Below are 19,157 nucleotides of genomic sequence, written 5' to 3'. Positions count from 1 at the left end.
CACCACCGCTCGGCATGGGATGGGGTTGCTGAGCTGCTTCTGGATGAGCAGCACCAGTGGCAAGAACCACCCCTGCCCCCCCCGGACAAGCCATGGCTATGTCCTGTACTTGCCCTACCCTGGCTAGGCAAATGGTGGCAGGGCATGGGGGGAGGGAGGGTGACCCCGGATTGGGGCGGGCAGTGGGGTGGAAGCTATCAGGGGGCTGCAGCCACCCAAAAATTTGCCATAACCCCCCGCCATAGAACCTACCGCCTGCCCGGAGTCCTGCCCCATGCAGATCCAGGGGCACCCCATGCCCTCCCGGATTAGCTGCCAGGTGAGCAACTTGTCCCAGCTCTAGCCCCTCTCTCACCATGGGGGGGCCTTGATCTGCCCCCCCCCCCTCCTTCCACCACACCAGACTTACCAGCTGGACGCAGCTGTATCCAGTGTCGTAAAGTCTAAACCCACGTCAGAAGGTTGAAACAGGGTGTCAATTTATAAACGTCTTAAGTGACATTCATCATAACTCGAAAAGTCATAAGTCGAGGCCTGCCTGTATCAAGTTAGCCATTCAGGCACCTTGGTGAACCTATCGAATTGAGGAGGAAGAAATGAAAGACCAGATGACAAAAATACCATATGTAAATTACTGACACAAGATAGCTACTATGCATGCATAAGAACATTTTCAGTAAGAAGATTCATCCATGTACTTTCGCATTTCTAAATATATAAGTATACTACCAGTAGTTTGATGTGTTAGCCTTTTCAATGCTGTGGTCATATCCTCTGATCTTAGACTCATCTTTTGAAAACTAAGCAACACTGTGTGTAAGAAACCAGTCAGTGTGCACTTTATTTGTTGTGAGGGACTCAATTTAAGATTTACCTTGCCAGGTTCCTTTTAAAAAAAGATGTACTGTGTTAACTTCTTTAGATTAACACATTTTAAGTTTATATTTTAATAACTCTTCTGTTTTTAGGTTAATATTTGCATTTTACTTGGACAATAAACAGACCAGTCCCTATGATCCCTACAGCACATGGATTTTCAAAATGCTCTGCAAAGAGTTTCTAAATAAATAAAAGCATGCAAGAAACAATGCAAATGAAAGGGAAGATGTTTATTGTGAGAATCTTTAGAAATCAACGCTGTATCACCAGATTTAGAGGTGCGGTTACATAGTTCCTTTTCCTTTAGATTTCTTTAAATGACTTTCATCATTTGCTTTGTTCATAGAAGGGGGGAGGGGAAACTTGTTACTGAAAATGAACAAAGGCATCTAGCACACACCTGACAAAAATGTTATGTTACATCTGTCTAAAGCTACTTCACTCTATTTGTAACTAAAATAAAAGAGAAAGACCATCAACCATCAATCTTGATAAGCCAAAACTAATGTTTTCGGTAGCAATAATATGGAATACTTAAATATAAAATACCATAAAGAAAACTGAAATTAGCACAATAAAATATCAATGTGCTCCATACTATTAAGTTCTTCTCAATACAGCAATGGCACATGCAACGGAAAAGTGTTTTGGGTAGATTGTCAAGAATTTGTACTTTATATTAGTTTTTTGGTGCTGCAATCCATAACGTTCTCACTGGGTTAATCTGCACAATACAATGTTGTGGAGAGATACCTGAGCTAGCTTGAAATGCACTGACATGGCTACTGGCTTCCAGTGTCCAAACTAGTTTGGGCATTTCTGCACAGCACTGCACTGTTTCACAGAGAGATGCCCCTGATATCTGAAAGAGTTTTGCTGGGCCCTCAAAGGAGGCAGGATCACACAATACTAAAATTTAACTAAGAAATTATATATACACTTGACTGCTGTATATGCCATTTAGTAATTCAGACCAAAAAGGGCACATGCATTATGTGCTAATGTGCTAATCAAGGTATAATTTGCTATTTTCAAGAGACTAACATGCTTCATAGGGAGATAGCAGTTTTCCATACCCTATATTTAAATTCAAAATCCAGCCAGCTGGTAGAAAAAACCCAGGTTCCATATGCACAAAATATTGTTCTTCTTCAGCTACTGCATATTCTTTAAAATCAAACTGTTTTTTCTGTTTTATTGGTGTACCTGACAGTTGCTCAGATACTGGAGGAGGTTAACAAGAAAAATGCTGTTCTATTAAGTCACAATATCACTGTTTGCATTGCGAGATGGCAGGCAGACCTCCATCATTTTTGCAGGGGGCATCTTGGGAAAACAGCATGCTTTATTTTCACACTATCAACTTGCTCTTATCACTCACCATCATTCTTCAAAGACAGCCACTTGCATAGTACTTTTGACTTGAGAACAGTTGACAGTTCAAGAAACATATGAAGCTAAGCACAGTGGACTAATACAATATTGGCCATTGGCTGAATTATGAGCAAATAAAAATGAGTATACCTCAATTTCATAACACTTCCATTACCATAGTAGGGACTATTTAATAACAATATTTACTTTGGAAATATATTTTCAGAAGGAAAATGTGAAAGGATGGAAATGAAAACAAGTCTGAGAGCAGTGACAGGTTGTAGAACTATAGATAGTTGAAGTATACGCAAGTACCTCGACACTGCAAGGAATGGCAACCTAATCACCCTAAGGCAATACTTACTTCATGCTGCATATACATGGTGTTAGATTTTTCTTCTAGAGAAAACCAAAATTACCATCCTTCTCTATTTAAACCTTACAACTGAATGTTTCCTTCATGTGTATTTATTCACTGAAGTCCTATTTAGGATCATAAAAACAACAGAAGCTGAATTCAAGATGTTCAATTAAAAATTATTTTCAAGGGAGGTTGCTAAAACACCACACAGGTCTTCAGTACTGTAAATTTATTTAATAGAAGGTAATACACAATAAATTAGGTTATTTCAATTCTATAGAATACTTGGAAATTCACATTAGTTGAAAGGAGGGGGAGAAAGGTCAAAATCAGCCACCGATTGCTGACGTATCTGAAATGCTCGAAGGCCTGTTAATAAAGAGACAAAACATGGAACAGAATCCACTAATAAAGAAAGAACTTACAATGCTATGAAATTTCCTTTAAAAAACCCCCAAAACATTACAAAATCATTACACAATTAAGCTGAAGCAATCTTATTAATAGATGGTAATTTTAATGTAGAGATTTGTTCACAGCACAAAATGTTTACACAGCCTGATATTTCCTCTCGATCGTAGACACACATATACATTCAGATTTTGCACACATTACAAATATTTTTTTTGTCAGTCCTGCTAATGAAGTGCTTTTTCTGCATATCAAGGGCGTACTCTGATGACATACCAACACTTTCACTCCTATATCAAGTTATACTTAATAAGAAACTTCACACATTAGCCATCTTTACTTTGTCTAAAACTTACTTTCATATACTGTTTTGGTATTGAAAAATTGGTCTACTGTAATTATTTCTTGCCAACAATAATAACCACATATTTCTCCAGTGTCAAACAGTTCTTCTCCTCTTGCTATCTCTTATCTGTACAAACAGATTTAGGAAGAAAAATTTTATTTATAAACATAGAAACAAAAGATTTTTTTTCTGGAGAAAAGTAACTTAAGGTGTCAAATCCAATACATGATAAACCTTAGAAATCTGATTCCTAAAGGAAAAATAAAAAGAGGAAAGTTGACATTTCACATTTACAGACAGCAAACATGGTGAATATTTCAAGAATCAAAAAGATTCATAAAAATTAGTGCTAAAAAGGTAAATTAGACAGATAAAAATACATATTTTAGTAAAGATTTATGAATACTTAATTTCACAATTTTAAACTTGAGGAAAAGAAATGATCCTGAAGACCTCTTAAAAGCAAAATAAAAGGCCATGCTTCTTCTGGATCCTAAATTTTACAGCCGTGGGTGTTTCTACTCATTCTCAAATCTGCTGTAAGGATGATCTGAATCCTGAAGAAGACCTGGAGGAAATAAGACAGCATTTATTAAGACCTCTAGTTACTGACTTAATTGTATAAGGCATTATATAAAATAAAACATGCCTGTTCTTATGGTAGGAGATGTACCTCTTCAATTTACTTAACTAAAAGAACAAGTAAAGCCTGTAATAAAAAAAAACTTGTAAGTTGTTTTATTTCTTAACCAAAAATCATGGATTCCATACGAAGAATAATTCATCAAGAAAGATGAAAAAAGAAGTTTTTTTCCTAACAAGGAGAAATAGTATTTCTATTTAACACCAGCTAACTTGGCATTTTTTCTTTGTCATAAACTAAACCAAGCTGGAAATGGCTAAGTAGAAGCAGTTTCAATATGATCAATAAATTCTGCTTTGTTGTAAGATCATCCTTTTTTAAAGGTTGGAGGTTATCACGCTAGCTTGCTGGCTTAATTCTCTTTCATTCCTGAACAAAAAACCTGCCAAGTTTAATAAGTTATATGCAGTAATTTTGCAATGCAAGGCAATATTCTCTAAGGACAGGTATAAATCACCCATAAACTCACTAAACGTATTAGGGACAAGAATGAATGTGTCATTTAACCTAGGTCTCACTATGTGCTTTCATCATAAAAAAAACAGAATATTGCCATGGAAAGTGTTGCAAAACCATCAAAAATATACTGAATTGCTGGATATACACATAATCTTCTCTAAAGCTTAGTTCAGCAACAATCACTATGCCATACAGTGCTAGTTTTCAAGAAGACCTTGAGAAACATAACAGGCATTCACTGGCTAGAAGAGCATATTGAAGATGAACAAATCCCAAAGGTGCTAGGGGAAGACTCTTGTTATGAAGGAGCAAAAGGTCTGCTATTACCTTGCATATCAGCCTTAGGCATGCAGGTGCTTTTCTTCCTTAGGTGTCTGTAAGATTTGGGGTACAATCTTTTCTACTCGATTTATTTTGGGCCAGGAAGACTATGGAAAGATGAAGTTCCCATCTTACAATAGTCAGGACCAGAGAAGTGGAAGGAGGAAACGGGACCATACCACTTGCTCCCAATCCCCACAAGGTTTCCCAAAAGTTCTGTCTTCCCTGGGCAGAAATGGGCTGGCTATGCACACCAATAACTAGAAGCTGAACATTTCACAGGTCTGCCTGACGCAGGTAAGGAAATAAGTGCATGGAGCTCCAGTCACGGGTCCAGCCCACCCTGTTTATTTCAGGCACAGTAAATAGAGCATGTAACAAACTGTCAGATAGGACTATACCTCTTAATTCTCCAGTTTTACTTGCTAGTGATCAATACATTTTCAAGCCTTATCGATGTACAGCATGGAGCTCCCCATTAACAATGCCAATAATAACTCACTAGTGCAGGGATGCTCAACCCCCTGCCCGCAAGCCAGATCTAGCCCACAGAGCTCCCCATGGCCCTGTGCGATGCCTTGTGGGACATGGCCCTGTGCATTAAATCTGGCATGCAAGGCAGCATGGGGCCCTAGAACCCAATTCCCGTTGTCTGGCTGGGTGCAAGTGCCAGACAGGGGCTAATCCCAACACACGGAGCCTGGCAGAGGCAATACAAGCCCTGGAGCCCTAACCTCACATGTAAGACCAGAAGAGGTGGCATTGGACTGCAGAGCCTTATCCCCACGTGTGGAGCCAGGTGAAGGTGGCATGGCGTGCCAGAGCCCCAACCCACCACAGGAACCCTGGTAGAGGCGGGGCAGGGTCCCAGAGCCCCAATCTCATCATGTGCGGCTGGTCAGAGGTGGTACAGTCAATATCTGGGAGTGCAAGCCTGATCCTGGGATGCAGGGCCCAATCCAGCCTTGAGATCACCCCTGAACCACTCATTTGGCTCATGGGGCCAAAAGATTAAACAGCACTGGACTAACATAATATTCAATAAATGGATGCAAAAAACTCATGATATATAATCATAAAGTACTGGTTATGGAAAATTCCTACAAGCCCTGTTGGTCATTCAAACTGAAAGTATTTCATGTGATTTACCCATAAAGTAAAGAATAAAAAAACCAGCTCTTGTACAAAATTACTTTTACTTGTAGAAGACTAACTAAAAAACTCAAGCATCATCCAAATTGGTCTGCAAAACTGTTCAAGAAAATTGAATATACTCTGCTTTGACCTAGCTGAGAGAAAAAAGAAACAAAGTTACTTTTTGTATATTAACTACATATTTGATGTTCTGAAAAGAATGTGGCTATAGAATACAGTAATAAAATTATTTAAAACTCACTGACATGTTACCTAAACTATAACAAAAACATGTTTTATTAGAGTTACTTGATCCTTAATGCTTGCATTACAGATGGCCCAATCCATGTATGGGGAGGAGAATTCACTTTTTTCTGCAGCACTACAAAAAATGTGCAGCTAAAACTAGATATGCAAGTACTTAAAAATGTAAGTACACAGGTTGTATAGATTTCAATACAATAAAACATTGCAGTTCAGTAAATCATCAAGATAATTAGATGCGTTTAACACATTCATAACTTAAGAGAAATAGATCAATATGGAAAACATTCTCTCTCAAAGGCAGGAATGTATGAAATTTGATTTGATGTCTTTATTTGTGAATTAAACTGGAGGTTTTCAGATTCTCAGACTACATTCGCTGCAAAGCCAAGACCTATTTCCTAAACTCAGTCTGGACTAATATATATTTTTTTAACTTTCATCCTCAAGTATCTGAAGCATCTGAAATACATCTCTCAATTTTTAAGGCCAACTTATAGTTGACAAAAAAAGTTCTCCCTAAACAAATATGACATTTTTCTATGTGTGTTAAGACCCTATATATAAAAACGAACAGAATTTTCATTAACTTGTCAGGGTTCATTATCATCTGTTTTGGCAGCTGGACAAAGTATTAGAACAATTCACCAGACCCATAAAAATAATGCCCATGGCTTGATAGAACAGGTATGCTTGTTTCTTACATCATTATCTCATATATTCCAATTAATACATTCAAAATACAATTAGACAATTTATCACCTGAAATCATTCACAGTGTTACAAAGCCTTGACAATCTAAGTACAGCAGTAAAATTATGGGTATTATCGTATCCTTATGCAAATTTGGAAAGCTTTAATGAATAACATGTTGAACGTAAAGAGAATTTTCTTTTACTTTCTAAATAAGCCTTGCCAGTGGCCGTTAAGAAAAAGTAATTACACTAGCTTACACAACAGTTAGTTATGTAGGATCAAGTAGCAATACTAGAAGTAAAAGTGTATTATTACACTTCTCATGCAGAAGACTATACATTCTCTGCATTCATTAAAATCCACATAGAACTCTGAGAATCCAACTTCTAAAAACTGTTCCTTACAGTGAATAAAGATCCAGTGACAGAATTAACTTTGGGATGAAAGCATCTTCCTGATTAAATAAAATCCTTTGAAATCTTCATAAAAAAGATAACCGTATGCTAATCAAAAGGGTTCACATCAAGGTTTAGCTGCCTCAACCAGTGGGAAGCTGGATGCAGTGACAAATGCTGTAGCTAAAAATGAACACTGGGAAACGTTATTCCCCCCCACCACACACCATTTAGTTTTCTGGGATTCTCCCCCCTCTTATTTATTAGCTCCATCTCCTGCCTCACATGCTTATTAAGAGCTGCTTCTCATCTAACTGGTTTAAAATACGTATTTTACATGATATATCCAAAAGTAATATTGTAAAACTACAGCTAGCACTGCCACCGACAGGTTATATAGACAAAATTTAACAGAATACAGTATAGTTTCCACTAGAGCCATTCCAAATTCTTCAGAGGAAGGTGTGAGAGTCTTGAAAGGTATTTAACTACGCAATACTGCAAGCAAAAGCAGCCTTCTAACTGCAACCAGTGACATCTCAGACTACTAGGTCTCATAGTTCATAGCAGAGGTAATCTTTTCTTTAACTACTATTGTTGAAGAGGCTATTCACAATGTCTTTAATTTTAGTTTCCACAAATTAGGTGTCTGTATTTTGTAACCAGTTTTTGCTTCAGGGAATGCCATTTCCTCTTTATGCTATGGCAGGGTAGGGGAACTAAAGAGCTGAGGACTAAACCTACTGGTCAGGTCCAGAGTAGATAATGGAGATCATTAAACATGCCTGATTAGAAGGAAAAAATTAAATGCTCCCAAAATAAGTTTCTGAAATGGGGTAGAGACTTCATTTTTCTGATCCCCTAAAATACAGCTATCCAACTTGAGGCCTGCAAAGCATTATATTATGGCCTCCCAAGCTCCCATCCAGCTACTGCTTCCCCTATTGCTCCAGCTGCAAAAGCAGCTTGGTTCTCTGAACTCCCTCTTCCTTTCCCTTCCCAGCCCCAGGTGGTGGCACAGTGAACTCCACAATGCTGGGGGAAGCCCATGGCATGGATGCCCATGTGCATGACAGAGTGGGGAGGAGGATGTTGCATGTCAGGCATGTGGTGCAGCACAGCGGGCGTGGGAGGCATGCCAATGGTGCAGCCCCTGCTAGTATAGCCCACGTACACTAGGAGATGAAGAATTAGGAGCAGAAATGTAAGGTTACCTTCCACAGGGAATAACAACACATGGTACAACGTACCCTAGATGTCTTGTTCCCTTTGTTTTCATTTTATAGCCCGTTCCTGCCTTCTACACCTCATGCATGAGCACTTAAATTTTTTTTCACTAACCTGAGAATGCAGGGACAGGGATGAAAGGGTAGTAGTGGGGCACTTGTATTGGCTTTTTATGGTGGAAATGTATCATGGATGATGAATGAACACCAACAATTAAAACAAAAAACAAACAAAAAACCCCCAAACCAGGGGAACCATTATTAAAAATAAGAATAAATGGTATAGGGGCAAAAAGCCAGGGCCATTTGGTACATCTTGAATATCATAGCTTAATGGTAAAAGGACCTAATGGCTGAATTCAGTTTGTCCTGAACGAGGCACAGGAAGCTTCTCTGAGTCTTGTTTTTCCTTCTCGATATAAGTTGTAAATACCCATCTTTTGCTTTGATATTTCAGGCTCAATGAAGCCAGTGTCTTTAGACAAATTAAGATCCTCCCAGGTAACCTGTGAGTTTTGAAGTCCCAAGAGAGAAAGTTTGTAAGAATCTGAAACAGACTGTTCCATGCATCTTATCTTTGTTTACTCTTTGGGTTTAATATTTACAACCAATTTAATTTGTTAGTTGACTCAGTGGTGCTCAACCTTTCTGTCCTACAGGCCAGACGGTCAGTGCCTGGTTCCTCTGCAGGCTGGATCCAGCCAATGGATCCAATCCAGGATGGGTATGTCATGCAGAACAGGAGATGGTGGGGGAGAAGGAAATTCAGCCCACGAGCTAGAAGTTGAGCACCCTCGGCTGACTTATGAAGTAAGTCTTTGGACACCTTTACTTACCTTAATGGTCTAGGAGAAGGCAGTGCAGAGATGCAACTTACAGACTAACTGAATTAGGGACGTAAATGCCGTCACAGCATCTTATGAAGTGAGCTCTTCATCACAAAAAGCTTAGAATCTGATTCAGTTAGTCTACAAGTTGCATCTTTACACTTCTCTCTGCCTTCCTTCAGACTACTATGGCTACCTTGCTCTGGTCTTTGACAGCTATTGGTCAGTTAAGCATTCTTCTTCTGTCAGGCTGAAAGGACAAAGCCCCATCTCAACCGCTGGGAACTGGCAAGGCAAATGTTCAAGTCTAAATACCTCTTTTTACAATCTTCAGTTCTGAGCTAACATACAATGCTAATCACCTGAGAGTGCATTTCAACCTTTCACCAATGTAGTTAAAACCACAGATTTGATCCAAACGCGCAACACAATGTATATGCTGCAAAAACTGAGCTGGATTGGACTTGGGCGATCAACACATACATTGCTTTTTCTCTCTTTTCTCAGTGACGGCTTACTTCCCCTCAAAACTGACTACGCCACCGTTTTCATCCTTGAAGTTCATTATGTACATTGCTGGCTTTCAATTCCTAAAATAAAGTTAATAAAAATAATTTAAAAAAAATAAAGGAATGTGATTTACAAGAGATGCGACTGCTATGTGACTGCAATGCATTCAAAATACCATATAAGGTCAACATAATATACCCATCCAGAGCTGTTTTTATTATGATGAACTGCTGAACATAAAACAAATGTCATACGTAAAAGAAATGAAATAGAATTATACATCATTAAAATGACTAATCAAAAGCCTTTGCACACTTTAAGAAGCAGCATGCAACCCCAAAATCATAAAAGGGAACCGACTTGCAAAACCGAAGACAAAAGGATGTCCTCTATTATCTCTGAGGTAGGGCTCTTCCACTATCACCAGACAAAATCCAAAAGTATGTGGTGAGCAAAGCACCATATTATTGATGGTACATTTAGTGTACAATAGTAGCAAATGTGGGGCAATTAAATCACAGTTCCTTTGTATGTTGTAAAAGCTAGAAAATGCTCTAAATTCTACTTTAAAATGTGCTAATAGTCAACATATAATTTGAGCAATCAAACTGCATTCATATACAAGCTAATGAAAAATATGGACAAATTTTGCAACAAAGAAACAATTCAAAATGAGTATTCCCAGTTCCTAAAGCTCTATTGCTTCCAGTGCTCCCAAAGGACTGTGGCGAGAGTAAGTGACACCTGCAATGCATTATAAATGTGTAATTACCATTTAAATAGGGTGGGTGAAGTGGGAAAAAGGCATTCCCTTAAAGCCAACCAAGGGCTGACATTTCAGGCATGATCATCTTAATCTACAGAGTCAGGTTAACAAAGCCATTGTCATTCTGCCACTTATTCTTGCCTATTTAACAGTGAATCCTCTCTACTATGCATAAGTGTGGAAAATAATCTAGTGTCTCCACAATTTTCTGCACCAATTTTTATTATACTATTTGATATGCCAACGTATGTATTTACCAGACAGCTAAAAATAAAGACAGATGAAGAAGATTCCAGGCAGTGCCAAAGATTTTTGTATTATGTTTCATTTAATTATTTGGACAATAGTATTTCAAGATGAGAATTAGTAATGCATTTGTATTTTGATTGCTGTGCCAACCAATTCTGCATTAGTTCTGATATCAGACTAAGTTCCACATATTAGCAGAGGTCTAATGTCAGCTGAGGACATTACATAATCTCTCTCCTTTCACTCTGCCACCTCCTCCTCAACTACGTGCATAACACTCCATGCACCAGTGTGATACCTCTTTTGAGAAGACTATTAATTACAAGAAACAGTGCATCACATTTGCAAATAAGGTAACTGGGTGCAGAAATGATAGGGCTGATATGTTAATTAGAAGACAAAGCTTATATTTTCAGTGAGAGTTTGCTGTCATTGAAGTCAATGACTGAACTACTGATTTCACTGGGAACACTAAGGAGCTTAAGTGTGGTAGATTTCTACCAGTACACACATGGACACGTGCACACTCTTATACAGCTAAATTCTTCAAGGTGCTGACTGTTCCGACCATATCTAGCAGTGCACCTAAAATGCTTAATTTAAATGAAGTCAATGGTAGTACTCCTGCAATGTTTAATCCTTTGTTGGAATTGGCCAGAATGCTTAGTACCTAGCAGGGCTGACCCCAGGGATTCTCTGGAAACATAGGCTCAAATGGCATATTAGTCTAAAAAAAAAAAAACAAAAGCTGAATTCTAAGTCTTTGTCATGTAACTGAAACAAACATTTTCATATAGAACAGAAGTTTGAAAGCAAGGTCAAAAAAAGTCAAACTGTCAAGGAATTAACGCTTGTGAACTAGTACCCTTAAAATTGCCTTTTTTCTCTATAATAATTTCCCCCCTTTCTATCTTAAGAGTCATTATGGTGTACCCTCTCCCAGTGCCTCTTTGTTTTTTGAAGCACCACATGTTCCTCCCTCCATGTAATTCCCTTTAGAGCTCATCTACAACACTACTGCATCAACCGGAGGAATTGCAGCAGACTGACACAGGCATTCCCAGCCCCTGCCAATCAGCTTAATAAGACACTGGAAATCAGAACAGTTTTGAGTGGTGTTCATAGCTCCAGAGTCACTGCTTTTCACAACAGTGTAATTTACATGATAAGAAAATAAAGCATCTTGTTCTCATATATATTTGAGTGCATGGCACCAGCAGTTCAATAACAAGCCAAATTAGAGAGTGCTAACAGCACCAGTCCTGAATAACAAACTCCACAAATAAAAATCAGAGCACAATCGATGGTCATGCCTTCTGTTTTCACTACTGTGCTATAAATCTGTTTTAAAAAGCTAACTGTAGGAATTAAAATAGCTCCAAAACCTTATTTAATCCTTGTTTTTTGTGCCACGAATGCTAACAACAATTCAAATTATTACCCACAGCAAATGGGGCTAAACTCAACTAACTTACTGCACTTAGCTCACAAAACAGTCAGATGGCAGCGACTTCCCAGGGTATTAAACAGAACTAATGATCCACACGGGAAAAGCTCTACCTCTTGTGTGACAGAACAATCTTATTCAGGCAATGTGGAGAGAGGAAAGACAGTTTATTCAGATACCAAATACTGAAATAAGATTGCTATACATACCATACTTCTTGCGTATTTCATCATGTTTCACTTTTCTTTCCTGTTTCCTACAAAGGTTATTAAAAATATTGTTAAAATAAGGTACAAGTTAATATCTTAGGTTGTTTTAAGATATATTATCAGCATGGTATTACAACTAGTTGGCAGCCTCTTGGCATGATTTTTTGTAGTGTGCAATAATTAACACTTTCTTAAAATCACATCCAAAAAACTTACCATTCCCATCTAAAACTGAACACTATTAGCAAATCAAGTAATTAATTAGGACTGTAAATTCATTGCCTTTTAGATCTATTTAAATATTTCCCCTTATTTTGATTGACCTTATTTGAGAGAGAGATTGACAGATCCATTCATCCATCCACCCACCCACCCACCATCACAGATATCACTATGTTGCCCAGTAGGAAGCATGTGAATTTTACAACTATATGAAGACTGTAGGCATACAGAATCCTAATTCAACACAAACAAAAATCTACCAGAAGAAGGAATGCTGTATCATGATTACTGTTCAGACAACATGGTGAATGGAAATGAAAATACAGCTGATGTCTACAGTCCTACATGGAAAGGAGAACAACATGAAAGATATTATGCCATCATTACAGTCAGACTGGGAGGGATGTGCCTAGTTATGGTTGCCTAGCACTTCCAATTATATAAGGTTCTATTTTCAGATGCGTATGATGCTCCAAAACTTTAGTCAAGCATGCTTCAATTTTCTATGTCAAGTGTCTGCCTCAGGTGGATACCACAGGGGAGAGGGGAAGGAGGAGAAATAGTTGGTGGACATATTTTTGCCATTTCTGCGAACAAATTTACGGAAGTGATGCTTTTTGTTTTACAACTCTTTAATTAAAACACACTTGAGCCTCTATGCTTTGGAGTGGAGACTTGATGTTTGGCAAGAGCCAACCGTGTCAGGGATGTACCTATTGTTATTCCAATAAAAATCCATTCACATTTCACCAAACTGAGCCTCTAACTGAGGTTCACACATGCTCATTAAGGACTTACTGGCATGTCTACACAGTCATTAATGAGCCACAGCTATTGCACATTAAGTTTAGTACTTGTATAACCACGTATGAAATCAAGATGCAGTAAACTGCACAGTAGTGCCAATGCACAGCTTTTAAGTGACACTAGCTGTGCAGTAGCCTAATACTACTGCACAGTAGCATATTAGCACAATTTTTGCCATGACATGCTACTGCGCAGTAGTATTAGGCTACTGTGCAGTTAGCGTCCTATGTAGATGTGCCCACTGACTAGCAGCTAAATTTGTCTTGGTCCATCTACTCCATACATACTTCACCCTCCCTCCCCCAGTTCCTATTTGCCAACTAGAATTTGCACATGTGGGAACTGAGCATGTTCCCTGTAGGACTGAGTTAACCCTTTCCTGCAACTGTTCCTCCAGGGAGGCTGGAGATTCAGTGCCACTAGTAATGTTAGCAGAGAGACTCTCTCAGCTTTGATCTCCATGTCCACATTGCTGGGGCCCAGGAAACGCATAAAATAAATCAGAGTGAAATTCAGAAGTATCAGAAACTTGAGGGAAGAGAGATGACGGAGAGGAATTTGGTGGAAGGAAAGACTCGTTGGAAGGGGACAGAGGGGAAGAGAGGGAGGACTGAGGGTGAAGGGAGAAGGGATGAAAGAGATCAAGTGTAAGGTAAGACATGGGGCCCATAATCACTAGACACATTTGGATTTGGATGCAAGAGTCTTGAATCCCAGTATTCCACTAGTACTAACATTATCATCACTAGTTACTCCATCAGAACAAATAGTAGAGGGTTGTGCTGTGCTTTGAAAGGTCCCAACCATGGAGATGATGTGGGGGAGAACAGGGGTAGATAAGAGGGTGTTACTATGAGTCCATCTGATAAAAGTGTTTTTTTTCCCAGTTTGCTATTTTACCAAAGCAGGAAACTACATTCAAACTAAATTAAAGCAATGTTAAGATCACAAAATTATGCACTTAAGAAATTTAGAACCGAGCTTACCAGTGTAGCCATAAGTCAGCTCCCTTGGACACATGCTTTATCACTCTGCTTTTAAGTATACTATAACACTATTTTCCACACAACTACCACCTCATTCAGTGAAAAGGATTAGTTTACTCTGGGGATGAATTAAGATTGTCTAGTGAAGGGAACTACTGACTACAAGACTTCTGCTCTTATACACTGCAGAAAATAGAGACTGAGAAGCACAACTTGTCCACCAGAGGAATCTCAGTGGCCCAGAGACTCAGTAAGATTGAATGTGCCAAAATGGCTCTCCACTGGAAAACACAACTTGCAGATGGTTCCAAATAGCTTGCATTGTGAATCCTTGATGTTTAGCAAGCGAGGCAGGGGTGTGTAAGTAGGGAACGACATGTCTCAAGGTTAACCAAATGCTGCACTGGAAAAACAGATTCTATCCCCACATCTGCCACAAGGTTTATGTGATGCTGGACAAGTCTAAGAAAAACTTCTGTCAGATTACTATAAACTGCAAGCTTCTTAAGTTTGAGGGCCCAATACGCGACACTGCACCCAATATGTAGACATGTTGAATGCTCACGAGCAACCAAATAATCAGAGCTCCGCTATAAAGATATAAAGAGCTATTAAATTGTCAATTAGGAATACCATCACCTCACCCTACAAGAAAGACAAAACCATTACTATTTGCAAAGCACTCCAATGCTGCAGCAGGTAATAACTCCCATAAAAATGCTCATGAGTAAATTAATACTCTTGTATTCAAAGCAGAGTTTTAATGGAGTGCAGTAAAAAATGCACATACATTCACACCCTGAATGATGAGCCTAAAACAAAATACTGAACAGGAACACATCCAGTAATCACAGTCTTTCTAATGGAAGCAGAAGCAGACCCTATAGTTAAATGTACTTTTTGAGTCTAATTTAAGCAGGTATTTAGGAACTGTAAGTGATAACAGAGGTTAATGCCACTAGTCAATAACCTGCACTTAGGATGAATTATAGCTTTTTACAGTTACTCCTTTTTCCTCCCTTTCCCTGGCTTTACTGACCTTAGCAGTCCTTGGATGCCCTCACAATTTTCCCCTAAATCTTTTGTCAAGGGCACATTTTTTATGTTGCTTAATTTATAGTGAGAACCTCATACTGCTTATATAATCCCTCCTTTCCCTTGGTCATCCACAAGATTGAACTATAATACAGATGGCTTTCCAAGAGAGACTACCTCCCATCAGCCTAACGTTATGTCTTGCTGACTGAAGTCTCCAGGATTTCACATTTTCTATATTACTTTTATCATAGGACTTGCTACAATTCCTTATTATATCTCCATACATTATTCTCCCTTATTGGTCCCAACATTCTGATTTTAACCTGTTTAATGGTACTTTAGTTCATTCCCTTAAGAGCGCAGTTCTTGCTTTTATAGTCCATCAATAACTTAAAATGTTTAATTCATATTTCTAGCATATACCAATATTTGAGCTGTAAATAACGAAACATGCCTCCAGAACAACAACAACATGACTAGCCATCTGCACTATTTAACAACTACAACTGTGCTTTTCCTCAGAACTTCCCCTTGCAATAAACATGCAATGCAAACATATACAACTAGAAAACAATCACAATTCTATTTCACTAGCTTATACAGGGTATAAGCCATTATTTAAAGTTTAAGAGTTATCATTGCAGTCATTAAACTGTACTAATGTGGTATCTTCTAATGAATTTCTCTAAATTGCATGTAAAAAGGCAATTATACTAGCTAGCATATTAAAAATTAAATAATAATAATTATACCATTTGTGTGTTTTAAACTATTGTACTGTTTTGATCTCTCATAAAGAAGGCAAGGAAGTATTAATCTAGCTTTAAAAATAGAGAGGCACACAAAAATCACACCAAAAGCCAAAGACCTAAATAGGTGGGCTCCTGCCCGAGGGCTGGATGAAGTCACCTGGTGAGTTAGATCCGGTACACAGGCTATATTTTGCTGGCTCCTGGGCTAATGCCCCTTGCACAATTTAAATGGCTACCCCACTTACCTTTGTATACACGTGGCTTATGATGTAGCTGTAAGTAAAAGACAGCTCTGGGTATGCCTTTAGGCAAGACCAACTGCACCACCTGTTCTACTCTTGCTAAGCTAGCTCCAAACTAAACTCAGCAGCAGTGCCAACTACCCACAGAACAGTAGTTAAACTCAAGATGGCTACATCTAGCTATAAATATTCAAGCAATAAACCAACAGATAATTGCAGATTACAAGGTCACATTTGAAATTCCACAATTGCATTACATTTCACAAGATGCTGTCCCCTCAAGGCTGCTAGTATGTCTCGAAGATCAGTTTCTAATAACTAGGGACAAGGGTACCAAAAAAAAAAAAAAAAAAAAAAGTTACTACAAGGTAAACTTGGCTATAAAACAAATTTTGGTGCCAGTTACTCAGCAGTACTTACATTGTGCAAATCTTTCCCTGTACTAAACTTGAGTCTGGTTTCCCTTGAATGAAAATGATGTCAGTTACCACAGATCAAACTGAGGGCACAATTAGCATGAATTAACTGACGTGCTGTAATTCCATACTCTAGTTTACCTCAAAGCCATTTGTTCACATGCCCATGGCCTAAGAAACACATCACAATTACTCATATAATTAATTATGGGGCACATTATTCCCACAAGCATAGATGCATTCTTCCTAGTTGATTTATGCTCATTTTTTATCTTTTTCAAAAACTAACAATAAGCTGTGTTAATTTTTATCACTTTTATGGCTGTATGGATCGTGTTATTCTATATTTTTGCATTTTTGTAGCATAACTTGTTCAAAAAGACCAGCAATAGTTTTATAGCCAGATCAGATGAAACAGGTACTTTAGCTATTAGTCAGCTGAATGCCTAAAAGACAGGGAGGAGGCAAAACTCTTTACATAACAGTTCCCACTTATATCCCATTCCACTAAGAGGCATATCAAGAGAGACACCAAGGAAGCCAAATATTAAGGGGGAAGGGAGTCCCAAACAGCGGCTAGTGGGCTTTCTCTCTGGATTTAAAAAAAGAAAGAGGAAAAGGTACTGAAAAATGATCCTTACGACAGAATCAGGGAGGCGGCCATGGCAAAGGACAACCAAAGACAAAACTCCCTGAATCTCAGAGTAAAGGTAGAGGGCTCTAGCAAGAAGCTGGAGATTTTCTTCTGTCCAGTAGGGGCTAGACTGCTAGAAACACTAACAGAACTTATCAAAAGGCTTCTTCCAGTTAGGAAGAGCAAGGTGAGGTAATCTTTTGTTTATCTGGCTTCAAAGCTATCAAATTCTTTTTTTTTTTACATGCTTTTCTGTAATAAATCTGTTCTATTTCATACTTCGATGCCTACTGTAAGATAAAACTGATTTCAAGGTAACCAACATAAATAGGTATACTGTTTCTCCAGAGACAAAGATCTTCTGAAATTCCCAGCAGGTTTAGAGCCTGGACAGGAGTTGGCAGGACTCTCCTCTACCGGGCTGCAAGGTCTAGTCAGGGGCAAGTGAGATGAAGGCTTGACAGGGGAAGAGGAGTCTTTCATAGGTAAGATCTGCCCGTGGCCCCATGGGTACAGAGCAAAATAGCGGGGAGAGAGTCTGGAGCTCTGATGGCTCACCTCAGAAGAGTGTACAAATGACAAAAAAAACTTCCATAGCACTGTAAACCTCCAAAAACAAGAATTTCAGTTCTCAGAATCTACAAGTCTTATGAATTTGCAAGTTAATGGTATTTTAAGCAGGTTCTCAAATCACCAGGACCTAATTCTACAGAGAAGAGATACCAAAGATGGGAATTAAATGCTAGAAAGTTGTAAGAACGTTTTGCAAGTGTAAGGAACCTTGGATCCTGCTATTTGTCATACTTATTGCATAACATTTTTTCAATAATGTGGTAAAATGCCCACACACTGACAGAAGTCTGAAATGAAACTCAGGCCAGGTCCTGTTCCCCCTGGGGAATGCTGCACTGAGAATTGATTCTGTTCCTTGAAAAACAGAAATCATGAAGCAGTTGTAGCCATGGGAATAAAGCAAGCCACTCAGGCAAAAATAAGGTAAGTGCTGCACCTCACTTTTCACTTGTTACTCATTGCTGTATATAGCAAAGTCCATACTTCCAGATTCTATGTGAAAACTTTACAGCTTATACCTAAATTCATCTTCCTCCAGAATGGAACTTAATAATTCATCTACTATTCGAAAAACAGCAAGCGTACCCTATCATTTGTTTAAGTGTATTTCAAAATATGTTATTTTCAAAAGATGTTATAACTAAAATATGCATTAGTGATCTACACATCATACTAGTAAACTACATCTATGTGCACGATTAAGTAGGGTAGACCACACAGGACAAATCTGAAGATGCTCTGGATAAGCCATCTCTGACTTCCTTTGGAGGGACACTATACTGCTAGAACTAAAATTAGGCCCATCAGCTGTGTTTTGTGGAGGCAGCTCTGTTACTGTCCTTCAGTTACTCTTAAACAGAAATTGGGTACACATTGTGATACACTGGCTGTTTAGAAGGAGCAAATGGATATCCACTACAATATATATACACATATACACCCCCCCTCCTTCCCCCCACCCCCCCCCCCC

The 19,157-nt window shown here is 38.6% G+C and overlaps 1 protein-coding gene across 1 annotated transcript in view; it reads right to left on the bottom strand.

The window, feature by feature from the left end:
• Nucleotides 1-3,109: 3,109 nt before the first annotated feature.
• Nucleotides 3,110-19,157, bottom strand: part of LOC102371053 (pituitary tumor-transforming gene 1 protein-interacting protein-like) — a 44,343-nt gene continuing 28,295 nt past the window's right edge. The window contains exons 6-8 of the mRNA XM_025210004.1: nucleotides 12,518-12,564; nucleotides 9,820-9,926; nucleotides 3,110-3,939 (exon numbers count right to left, since the gene is read on the bottom strand). Coding sequence (XP_025065789.1) covers nucleotides 9,901-9,926; nucleotides 12,518-12,564 — 73 coding nt within the window. The 3' untranslated portion in view covers nucleotides 3,110-3,939; nucleotides 9,820-9,900. The remainder of the gene's footprint in view (nucleotides 3,940-9,819; nucleotides 9,927-12,517; nucleotides 12,565-19,157) is intronic.

This window comes from Alligator sinensis, unplaced genomic scaffold (genome assembly GCF_000455745.1).
Source record: "Alligator sinensis unplaced genomic scaffold, ASM45574v1 scaffold479_1, whole genome shotgun sequence".
NCBI lineage: Eukaryota > Metazoa > Chordata > Crocodylia > Alligatoridae > Alligator > Alligator sinensis.
Note: the sequence above shows the minus strand (reverse complement) of the source record. Positions and strands in the feature narration are given on the sequence as shown.